Source organism: Dendrobates tinctorius, unplaced genomic scaffold, assembly GCF_039654945.1.
Source record: "Dendrobates tinctorius isolate UK_male_01 unplaced genomic scaffold, ASM3965494v1 ptg000206l, whole genome shotgun sequence".
Lineage (NCBI taxonomy): Eukaryota > Metazoa > Chordata > Amphibia > Anura > Dendrobatidae > Dendrobates > Dendrobates tinctorius.
Window position 1 is genome coordinate 3,180,226 of NW_027361873.1, and position 12,344 is coordinate 3,192,569.

A 12,344-nucleotide genomic window follows, 5' to 3' on the forward strand; every position below is an offset into this window, starting at 1 on the left:
CTGCAGGATGCCTGCATTTCTGCTCTGCCTTCTGTGATCATCTCGTCATGTCTAGAATCCCTGATCATGTGTCCTTCCTATGTTTCAGCATAGGCTGGCTCTGCATTTGTCTCTGCATGTCTGAAACCCTGATCATGTGACCTTTCCTAGGATCCTGCACTGTCTGGTTCTGCAATCGCCTCTGCATGTCTAGAAATCCTGATCATGTGACCTTCCCTAGGATCCTGCACTGTCCGGTTCTGCAATCGTCTCTGCATGTCTGAAAACCTGATCATGTGACCTTTCCTAGGATCCTGCACTGTCCGGTTCTGCAATCATCCCTGCATGTCTGGAATCCTGATCATGTGATTGCGTTCTGTGATCCTAGAGCAGTGGTCCCCAACCTTTTTTGCACCAGGGACCGGTTTCAAGCAAGACCATTCTTCCATGGCCCGGCAGGGCGGGGATGGAGGTGTGGCAGGGGCGGGGCTTTTGTCATAAGGGGGCGGGGCTATGGACACGGTTGTAGTGTAGCAGTGCATACTTATAATTAAATAACATTTATAATGTGACTCAACTCACCATAGGTTTTGAATGAGTGCTCCATCACCCCCTTCTCCCCATCATTGCCTTCACCCCATCACTCCCTTCTCCCCATCATTGCCTTCACCCCATCACTGCCATCTCTCCATCATTGCCTTCACCCCATCACTGCCATCTCTCCATCATTGCCTTCACCCCATCACTCCCTTCTCCCCATCATTGCCTTCACCCCATCACTCCCTTCTCCCCATCATTGCCTTCACCCCATCACTCCCTTCTCCCCATCATTGCCTTCACCCCATCACTCCCTTCTCCCCATCATTGCCTTCACCCCATCACTCCCTTCTCCCCATCATTGCCTTCACCCCATCACTCCCTTCTCCCCATCATTGCCTTCACCCCATCACTCCCTTCTCCCCATCATTGCCTTCACCCCATCACTGCCTTCACCCCATCACTCCCCTCTTCCCATCATTGCCTGCACCCCATCACTGCCATCTCTCCATCACTCCCCTCACGGTCTTCTCCTCATGTCCCCATCTCCTCCAGGGCCAGGCTACACAAACACAGACCAACACACACACACACACACACAGACATACATGTACACACACAGACAGACATACATACACACACACACACACCACCTCTCTCCTCTCACCTGCCCGCCGCCCGCGCTTCCTCACTCTGACACAGCAGCGGCCGCGCTCCTCTCTGTGTCAGTCAGAGACAGGAAGCGCGGGCGGCGGGCAGGAAGCTGGACGCAGTGGACGGGTCCTTGCAGCTCCGCTCCTGCTATTCCCTCTTGCAGGCAGCGGAGCTGCTTGGATCGCTCCCTGGCCGCCGCTAAGAACTGCTTCACGCCGCCCCAGTCCCCGCTACGCCACTGACCGCCCCTGGCTCCCCTTGTGTCCGCGGACCGGCAAGGGCACTGCAGCGGCCCGGTGTTGGGCCGCGGACCGGCGGTTGGGGACCCCTGTCCTAGAGGATATGAACTGGAAGCTCTTCCCTGGTCCTGACCCGGAAGTGTTGGTGCTATGCCCTATATCAGACCGCCCCTTCCTATGCTCAGGGCCTGAGAATTGTGTTGCTTCTCTGCATGGCTGCTTGGTCTGTGGGGTTGCTCCCTCTATTCTGTGCCCTTGCACTCTGCTCTGTCGTGCGTCTCTGCACACGCTCCGTGCTCGTATTCCGTCTCTTGTCTTGTGCTTTGTCTCGTGTTGTCCTCCGTGCTCTGTTTGTCCTTGCTATGTTTCCTTGTTATGTTTTTCTCTGTCCCTGTCGTGCCTCTTTACACGTGCAGGCCCCCCTCTGTGTCTGTCCCTGGCATGTCTCCTACACGTGCAGGCTCCGCTCTGTACCCTGTCTAGTCCCAAGGTTCTCCCTTGGCCCGGCTCTGGGCTTCGGCCTACGCTCCGCTGCTAGACTCTGTCCCTGACGTGTCTGTCTACACGTGCTAGCCTCCGCTCTGTACCCTGTCTAGTCCCAAGGTTCTCCCTTGGCCCGGCTCTGGGCTTCGGCCTACGCTCCGCTGCTAGACTCTGTCCCTGTCGTGTCTGTCTACACGTGCAGGCCTCCGTTCTGTGCTCTGTCCCTAGCGTGCCCCTCGGTACGCACAGGCCTCGCCTTGTACTTTGCCCCTGGCATGTCCTTTGCATGCGCAGGGTCCTGTCTACTACTCTATGCCTTGTCTCTGATACTCCATGCGCTCTTGCACTTTTTGTACTAGGCTTTGCCGTGCTGTCTGCACGCGTCTCTGTGCTGTATCTTTGCCTAGCCCTGCCTTATGGCTCCGTGCCTCCGTGCACATGCCTGGTCGCCTGTGCCTGCCTGGTGTGCCTCAGCCGTGCCGCCTCTAGCCGTGCTCACCTGTGTGCCTCAGCCGTGCCCCCGTCCAGTGCTATAGTGGTTTCCGGCTGCGTGGCCGCAGTGGTGCCGCCTCTAGTCGTGCCCGCCTGCTTATGCCATCGTCGGTACCACCTGCCGGTACCCCCAGCTGTGGTCTCCATGCTCCCTTGCACGCACGCTGGTTCTCGCACTGTGCCTTTTCGTGCTACTCTTGCACAAAACCTTTTGCCTCTTTTGCTCTGCTCTGAACCCTAGTTTGCCTGCCGGATTCCGTAACCTGCCGACCGCTGCCAGAGGTCCGGACCTAGATGACTGCAGCCTGATGTCCGGAGCTGATGTCCGTAGCCTGATCCCCGGACCCTGTCGGTCGATGTCAGCACCCCGGATTCCGATGCCATTGAACCCGTCCCTGGCGTGCCCTCACACTCGCAGGCCACCGTCCTTGTGCTCCTCCCTGGTGTGCCCTCGCACGCGCAGGCCTCCGTTCTCGTACCCGTCCCTGGCATGCCCCTCGGCATGCGCAGGTCTCCGTTCTGTGAATCTGATCCTGGCGTGTCTCCTTGCACGCACCCTGTTTTGTCTCCTAGTTTGTCTGCCGGATTCCTGAAGCCAGCTGACTACTGCCGGAGGTCTGGAGCCAGATGTCTACACTCTGATGCTTGGACCCTGTCAGCCCTTGCCAGCCTTCCGGAGTCTGATTCCTCGCACCCTGCCTTGGACTTTGGCATGCCCTGGCACGCACCTTGTTGTATGGATTCTGTGTGTTCACGTTTCGCACCTGTTTTACCTTGAAGAGTTCCTCATGCCTTGGACCTCGGCATGCCCTTGCACGCATCTTGCTTTGTGTTCTTTGTGTGTTCACCTTTGCACCTGTTGTACCCTGAAGTGTTCCTGAATGAAGTTTACTTGAACTAATGCCTTGTCTCATCTTGTCTTGCTTCCTGAGCCGGCCGTCTGGTCCAGCAGCCGTGGTGGCTCACCCCCTTGGTCTTGCCCCTGACACTCCCTGTACAGGGGGTGGTTCCTCACTAAGTCAGCTTGCCCTAGGTGGGTGGGTGCCACGGCCCAGAGGGTCCACTCATTCAAAGAAAAACGACTCAGCGTAAGCCGACGCTCGTCACACATCTCGTGCCCCAATATGGTACAGGCATCTTCCTTTTCTTCAAGTGATGGCAGAAGAACTTTTAATATCACCCAGCACATCACCTGTAATTCGGTTGGTGTGGTCTATTACGCCACATTCCCGTGTATGAGAATATTTGTTGGCATGACCTCCAGACCCCTAAAAACCAGAGTGAGGGAACACTATAGGGATATAAAAAATGCTCTGGAAATTGAGGATAGCACTACCCTCAAACCAGTTCCAAAACTTTTTAAGATGTTCCATGACAGTAATCCAAAATTGCTTAAAGTTACTGGTATAGATAAAGTTTTTATTGATCAGCGAGGTGGTAATTGGAGAAGGAGATTGGCTCAAATAGAAGCTGAGTAGATATATAAGCTGGGAACAGTACAACATAGGGGGCTTAATGAGGTCCTGAGTTTTGCCCCTTTCCTGTAAGTGTTGTTTGGTTATGTGTTTTTAATAGGCTTTTATTTTTTCAGTTTTTATGATTTAGAGAACCATTCACTTTCATATCTGTGGTGTGACCCGTTACATGGAGCATATGGAGTATCAAGATTTGGGTCAACTACTTGGTGTGCCTGTGACCCTTGCAAGCAATTTGAGGCCCTTTTATTCTATGGCATGGAGTTTCATTTGGAGGAGACGATTCTTCATCCTTGTGGACATCAGCATGAATTTGGACTTCTTGAACTCCTCGGGAAATATAAAAATAAAAATGTATCCACTTGGGAATTTATTTCACATAAATTCCATCAAATAGATATGTCCTGGACCCGTAGAAGAGAGTAATCGCGAAATGGCCGTTGTCCGGCACCTCCCCTACCATTCCTCTAACGTCCTGCATGTCCACATATCTATTTGATGGAATTTATGTGAAATAAAGTCACACAGTTTTTCAGCTATATCGGTGAGTGCTGCAAATTTCTCTTTTTATCGCTTCACATTGAGATGTATAGTTCTGTATAATATACCTGGGACATTTTATGCAAAAATGTGCTGCACTTGTTCACTTTATAAGGTAATGGTATGCGCAGTGTGCTATTTAATGTAGTCCATTTTTGTACTGTTATATGTAGCTATGCATATATCTTCCTCATAGTAGGTAATCATGATGTTAATTTCAAATCCACCCAATTCTGTCCCCTCATTATATCACTCTCCCTGCAAACTCTGTGTGGATGCGTTCGCTGGTTAAGCTGAAGCGGCCTCTCTGTCTAGACACGCCGGGCGGGGGTGCGGCTTGGCTGCCCGTGACGTTATCACGCAGTGTTGTGCGTTGCCTTGGGAACGCGTTCTTCCTGGTTCGCTGTAGCCGCTTCCGCATCATGACGTGTCGGATGGGGGAGTGCTAGCGGCCGAGAGGCGCGTCCCAGGATGACGTCACACGCCGGGAGTTGTGCTTTTGCAACTATGCACATGAAAGGTATTTCCTTGATTATGGCCTTATATATAGGGTCATGGTTGACATGTAGCCACAACGACTTACCCCCCCCAGGACGAAGCTCACGCGAAACACGCGTCGGGTCCCACGATACCACAAGGTCCTATGTTTCTTAATGTTCTCTTTTGGGCTATTGTAGTACACCGTGGGAATTATAGTAGCATATTGTGTAAGCCTTATGGGCTACATGCTGCGGCACTTGTGTTGGAATTTGATGTGCTAACTACCCTATGACATGTCTAGCTCATATTTGTTATATACTCTATGATATACTTACTTAACTTTTGCAATATACTTTGCTGCTATTTGTTTACCACGTGACGTCACTAACGCTGTGCACTTCATATTGCGATCTCTACTAGTTCATGGTGAGGTGTTGTCATTATCTCCTTTTTTTAGCTGTGGGCTTATTATAATCTTGGACACTATTGTCCTCTGTTGGGTATTTACCCTTAGACGCTACTCAATCATTACATTAATATATTTGAATTTTGGAGTAATTGCATGAATTATGACATATCTCTCAGCGGTGTCTCATGCAGTTTGCATATCATTAGGGAAGCACCCTTTGCAGTGCTCCTTACATTCTGAACATTCAGTTGACCTACTATATTTATTGATATCTATGAGTATGCCCCCCTTTTGTAGCATGTGGCACAATATTGTATAGATCACTACGCATATTTACTTTTTGGTATCCTGTTGGATATTCACCTCCTTTTATGATTGTCTACATCTTTTTTGTATTGACTCTAATAAAGCTATGTTATTTTATGGCGAAGTGCTTCCCTGATCTTTTTGGATGACTAGTAAAGTTGTTGCCTGAACAAGCTGGTGACGGGTCTTTGTCCGCAGCTAGAACCAACACCACACTCATGGAAAGGCTGGCAGTATCTCAGGTGAACCTTGCAAGTACCTACAGAAGGTTGGAAAATCATGCTTTATTTCACACCCTACCAATACGCACAATTAAGCAAAAAATTTCACTGAGCATGTACATTTTTAGTAGGCTTTCCTATATAATCAAGCAAACTAAAACTACCCCATGACACTCTTGTCATCCGTTGAACCCTTGGGAGTACATTGACATGTTTGATGTAAGTGCTAGGAGCATTTTCCAGCACATTCAATGCAAACACAATGTAAATAGAGCCGAAGACATCAGTTCACATTTGCATTCCTTTGCCCACCGAGTCACCAGCACATACAACATTTAGTAAAGTCAGATTTATTACCTTCATCACAGCTTGGTCCTCTGTATCCAGGACAGCATCTCCACTCCAGTGTAGTCACCGTCTTATAGCTGAGTCTATAGGTTGGTCGGACAACTGTCCTATAACTAAAAATCAGATAAGATATTAATGAATACAGGAGACAAAAAAGAAAACATTAATTTTGCAGAAAATGTGAAATAAATCACAAGTAGGAACACAAAGAATGGCATTTCAGACTGGCCAGCCTTAATGAATGCATTGTTGGAGTAAAAAGCTTTCATTTATCTTGACGTGTCGTTCGAATTGAAATTTCTGTCTGCTATGATTTTGCTATAGCTGCTGACGTAAGTAATATCATGCCTCCTCCTGTATAACCTCATCCGCTTTTGTCACCAAAAATGAGAGCCAAAAAAAAGGTCTCAAATAATTTTGTAAATATGAAACGCGAAATAGTTTGGAACTTTCAATTTCTAGAAAACTGTTGCTCAATGTTTATTCATTTCCCAAATTGTGCCTTCCAAGCTCAGTAGTCTGTATTCTTACCTTCCTCCAGAGCAGCCTGCTGCCCAGTGGCAGTTCTGGTACACCCTCTGCAGGAAAGTGCCATTCTGAACTTGACATGTCACAGTGCGAGTGATGGGCACAGAGCACCAATTTCTACAATAACAAAAATGTCACAAGTGGAAAGTAAATCACAATAGAATTGTATTAAGTGATGGTTTATTGCAATGCAATGAGTTTGATCTAAATTTAGGAGAATCTTTCCTAGGACTTGGACAGACAATAGACATTACAGCATAACAATAAACATTACAGCATAACAATAAACACAGATCAACAATTGCTTTCATTGTTCGGACCAGCCATAGTGTACGTACGATTCGAGTGTTCCTGTGATGCTGCATGAACCAGTCAACAGCCTAAGTATGCAACAGTACAGACACCGAGGGCTATTAAATGCATAAAGCGTGTGAGAACGTGATGCGAGGAACCTGATTATGGTAAAGAAATTTGAATGGGCCACACAGGGATAGTTAGGTTAATGCGTTGAGGCGGTAGGCCATTCTGATCAAATGCGTTTTTAGGGCAGGCTTAAAACTGTGGGGATTGGGGATTAATCGTATCAACCTGGGTAGTGCATTCCAAAGAATTGGTGCAGCACGTGAAAAGTCTTGGAGATGGGAGTAGGAAGTTCTGATTATTGAGGATGTTAACCTCAGGCCATTAGCAGAAAGGAGGGCACGGGTAGGGTGGTAGGCTGAGACAAGGGATATCATTTTAATCGATGACAATGCCTGTAGCTTACTTAGCAAAATCCAGCTGACAGGTTCACTTTAAGGTCGGGGTCACACTTGTAACTGGAATGCGAGAAACTCATGTGAGTCTCTCGCATCAATACCCGGCACTGCCACCGGTACTTGGACCGGAGTGTGTGGCTGTATGTATTTCTATACAGCTGAACGTTCCGGTCCCGAGTGCCGGAGGCAGTGCCATGTAATGATGCGTGAGTTTCTTGCATTGCAGTTGCAAGTGTGACCCCAGCCTATGGGTCCATTCAGATACCTGTTTTTCCATGTATGAGACAAACAGACAAAGTTTCACTAGTGATTTTCATCAGTGTTTCATTGGATTTTCCTCAGAATGTCATCTGAGTCTCATCAGAGTTTGGTCCAATTTTCATCAGTTTTTCTCGAAAGTGAAAAAAAATCTCCACCTGTTCACAGGATTGTATAACATGGCTGAGTGCTATCTGATGTTTAGCACTTGGATCAATGTTATACTATGGGGCAGTGCAGATGTTCTATTTTTTTCTCATTACGATTCAATGGGGAAGATGGAGAAATTAAGTTCTCCATCTTCTCCACACCTGTGCTGCGATTCTCTCATGGTAGAGAATCTGATCACTCTAAGAGGACACGACTCTCACTCCCAGAACACTGATGTATGATACTAGCCTTACAGTCAATCAGTGTTTTATGCAGCATATAGCATGATACCGCTGATTGGCTGCAGTGGTCACATGGGGTATATGAGTGGTGTGGGCTGCAAAAAAGTAAGCAGAAGACCAGCAGAGAGCATTTGGGAGGCAGCATTGGAGCGGCGGTGATTGAAAGGTGAAGCATAAATTTTATCATTATATTAGATGTATTGCTGCCTCTGCGCAGTTTTGTAATTATCTTGAACCTTGATGTAAATATGGAAAAAATATGTTTTAAGTAAAAATGTAAAAAATAAAAATACTATCAGAGAAAGCAAAACAAATTTAAAGTTGCTGCTAACTCAGTAAACTATTTTTTACTGCACAACTTACTTATAATAAAATATTAGGAATTGTTTTATGACTTCAAATAAAGGTCTGCATGCCACAAACAATTTCCAAGTATTTTGGGAGTTTTTTGTGAAATTATGGCCAATTTGTCCTTTTTATGGGGTAGTTTATTTTTGTGTTGCTCCAATACACACAAAGGAAATAAACGTGTATAACAAAATGTGTGATTTTCTGGGAGAAACACTTCATGATCTGGAACAATTTCCAGGGTGTCAACACTTTCGGCAATGACGGTATGCTTGGAAATGAACTCTCTCATACACTATAGCTTAGGTTCTCATTGAGCAAATTTATGCAAAAAGAGTACGACTATTAGCTTTTAGTACAAAGACAGCCAGCAAAAAAGTAAGGGTATACCTCGCCATGTATGTTTAGTCGTCGTGGAAGATTCTAGACAACGTAAGCCACGGTATGCGGTATACTGACATATAGGCTACAGTCAGATGGCCATAGATTCTCTCATCTTAATCTCATCAGGCGGATTATGCAAATGACACGCTGATCAGAGTTTGATCAGTGTCAGCATAGTCTCTCGGGTGAGAGATTCGGAGCACACTATGAGAAGAATATAGAGAACTAAATTTCTCCATTGTGTCAGTGCACTCATTCGAGTGCAGTCTGATGATTTCCACACACCCATGGACTTGAATGGGAGAGTGGCAGAATCTGACAGTGAAAAAAATCGTGCATCAGATCTGCCCCATTAAATAACGCATGTCCGAGTATAGGATAATACATCATAGCACTCATCCAATGATCATAAGGAGTTTGGCGAAACGTGTTGTAGATTTCCATGCCCATACACCAAGCGTAATTAATATTGTGATAGTGCTTCCCCTGACTAGGGCTACACTTACATGTCCTGCTCACAAGAGCTTACAATCACCTGTATCTAACTCTTCAAACTTCATTTGCAGCAGTCATGGATCAGCATATTTGCAGACATTCAGTACTCAAGCTGACAAAAATGAGCATATATTTCTAAGGCACATTTACCTGCATACCATACTACTCATATACATACCAATAGACGCACCAGGAATGCTCAGCGACTATATATTGCTCTAGGGAAGCGAGTCTCCTTTCATGGGGCTGAGGGAGTGTCACAGACAGAATGAGACTGCTCCAGGGGTAAACATAAAACGTTTCCCATAACTATATGCCAGAGACCCCCACAGATACAATGTGTGAGTTAAGGTATGTATAGGTGGAGGTGGGGTGTGAGATCTTGAATCAGACAGGAACTGGATAAGCTGTGCACTTAAAGTCATTCCTATGGCAAACATATCAGATGGAGCCAACAGAACTGTTACAGCTCCTCACATTCCTAGATCGTGTTCCCTTAAATTATAAGAAGGGAATAAAACCTAGGAATGTGAAGTAGGGCCTCTACCCCTTGTTCTCTCTGCAAAGGTAGGATAGGCTCGTTTGGTGCAACTCCATACACATTAGATACAAACAGGGCCGGTTTTAGGCAAAGTGGGGCGCTAGGCAAAGTTTAAAATGGGGCCCCAAATGCTAACATATTGCACATCCTACAAAAGCATTTCGGTTGTATTTACATGCGCTGAGTTCAAGATGCTAAATGAGTGTGATCGACAATATTGAAATCGTTCATCACTTGTTTCCCGGCCTCTTTCCACCGTCTGAGAAAGAATGATTTAGACAGAACAATCACTAATGGATCAATCTGTCCCCATACAGTATCATGTTCTCAGCAGCACATCTGCAGTTTACACCGGTGATGTGCTGCTGAGAACAACGATTTCTGTTCCGGCATAAATAATCCAATCACTTGATTAAAACACCCCATAGTCCTCCATATGTTATAATGTGCACCACAGTCCTCCATATTGTAATTGCACACCCCATAGTTCTCCATATAATATAATGTGCCCCATAGTCCTCCATATAGTATAATACACTCCTCATAGTCCTCCATATATTAAAATACAGTGTTCAGTCCTCCACATAGTATAATACACTCCTCATAGTGCTCCATATAGTATAATGCACCACCATAGTCATCCATGTAGTACAATTCACTTCCCATAGTATAATGCACCCCATAGTTCTTCATGTAGTATAATGTATTCCCCATAGTCCTCAATACAGTATAATGCAGTCCACATATAGTATAATGCAGCCACCCCATAGAGCATAATGCAGCCACCCCACAGAGTATAGTGCAGCCACCCCACAGAGTATAATGCAACCACCCCACAGAGTATAATGCAACCATCCCACAGAGTATAATGTAACACCCCCCATAGAATATAAATACAGCCCCCTCATACAGTATAATGTAGCCCCCTCATAGAGTATGATGCAATCACCCCTCATAGAATATAAATATAATACAGCCCCCCATAGAATATAATGTAGCCCCATCAAAGAGTATGATGCAATCTTCCCTCATAAAATCTAATACAGTCCCCCATAGAATATAATACAGCCCACCTACCAATAGAATATAATGTAGCTCCCCATAGAATATAATGCAGCCCCCCCATAGTATATAACACAGCCTCCCCCATAGAAGATAGTGTACCCCTCATAGTATATAACACTGCCTCCCCCATAGAATATAATGTGTAATGTACACCCCATAGTATATAACACAGGCTCCACCATAGAATATAATATACCCCCCAATAGTATATAACACAGCCCACATAGTATATAACACAGCCCGCATAGTATATCGCACAGCCCGCATGGTATATAACACAGCTCGCATAGTATATAGCACAGCCCACATAGTATATAGCACAGCACACATCTCCTCCCCCTGAGAATGGCCCCAAAATCTAGTACTCACTGTTATAGAAAAAAAGCCCACAATCCTCACCTCTCCTCGTGCCCGTGCTGCTCCCGGCTGGCTCCTGTCTCAGCGGCTGCACTGCCGGCTCACAGTGAGTGTGCGATGATGTCATCGTGCACCTGCAATGTCAGAGGCAGAGCGAGGAATGATGGGAGAGGGAGCGCCAGCTGACGCTCTCTCCTCCATCATTGCTTTGAACTGTACCGGCAGACGCGGTATAGTTCAATGCGGCGGTGGTGGAGGGAGTCGGCGCTGGCGGCAGGCGGGCCCCGCTGCCTTACGGGCCCCATAGCGGCTGCGTGATGTGCCGCTAGCTGGGGGCCCCTGGGGAGAGTGGGGGCTCTAGGCAGCTGCCTGGTCTACCTGCCCCTAACGCCGGCCCTGGATACACACAATCCACCAAACCTACAAATGTGGGCATGATCAGCCAACAATCCAATGTGTATGGGAACCTCCTAACTTTCCCCAACAGATGAGCTCACAGAAAAAAAGAAGGATACGTCTAGTAGAGAACACAGGAGCGCCCAGTGTTCCAATGTATATTCCTACATATGGGGGTGTAAGGAGAGATAGTTGCCGGCTGAGGAGACTGGGAGGTAAAGAATTCAGCAAACAGGATGTATGGCATTATTTTATGATATCATCTTAATATAACCTGCATTCTCTGCCTCTGTGTCTATCTGTGACCTGAAAGGAAAAATATGAACACCTATTAAAGGGGTTGTCAAGGATTTACTTATTATATACTGTAAGATAGCACTTACTGCGTGTGTTGGGGGCCACTCTCTTGGCAACAAGTTTGGAGGCACACAGGAACATTTTTCTTCATTAAACAGTCCATGTGGTTTATTATCTACTCATAAACCACGGTTTATACAAAACATACGTAACATACAGTTCATAGTACACAGCTTCCTTCATTTGACAGACACTACACCCGCCAATCCTCCTCTGACTAGTTCCTGGGAGTGTCCATACGCTGTATCAATGTCTCTAATCACATAGCATTACACGACATTAGGTCACAGTCTCTAATCATG

At 46.5% G+C, this 12,344-nt stretch overlaps 1 protein-coding gene across 6 annotated transcripts in view; it reads right to left on the minus strand.

The window, feature by feature from the left end:
* Window positions 1-12,344, minus strand: part of EMID1 (EMI domain containing 1) — a 181,443-nt gene that overhangs the window by 140,539 nt on the left and 28,560 nt on the right. For all 6 annotated transcript variants that reach the window (XM_073554104.1, XM_073554102.1, XM_073554106.1 and 3 more), the window contains exons 2-3: window positions 6,695-6,808; window positions 6,173-6,276 (exon numbers count right to left, since the gene is read on the minus strand). In XM_073554104.1, the coding sequence (XP_073410205.1) occupies window positions 6,173-6,276; window positions 6,695-6,808 (218 nt within the window). The remainder of the gene's footprint in view (window positions 1-6,172; window positions 6,277-6,694; window positions 6,809-12,344) is intronic.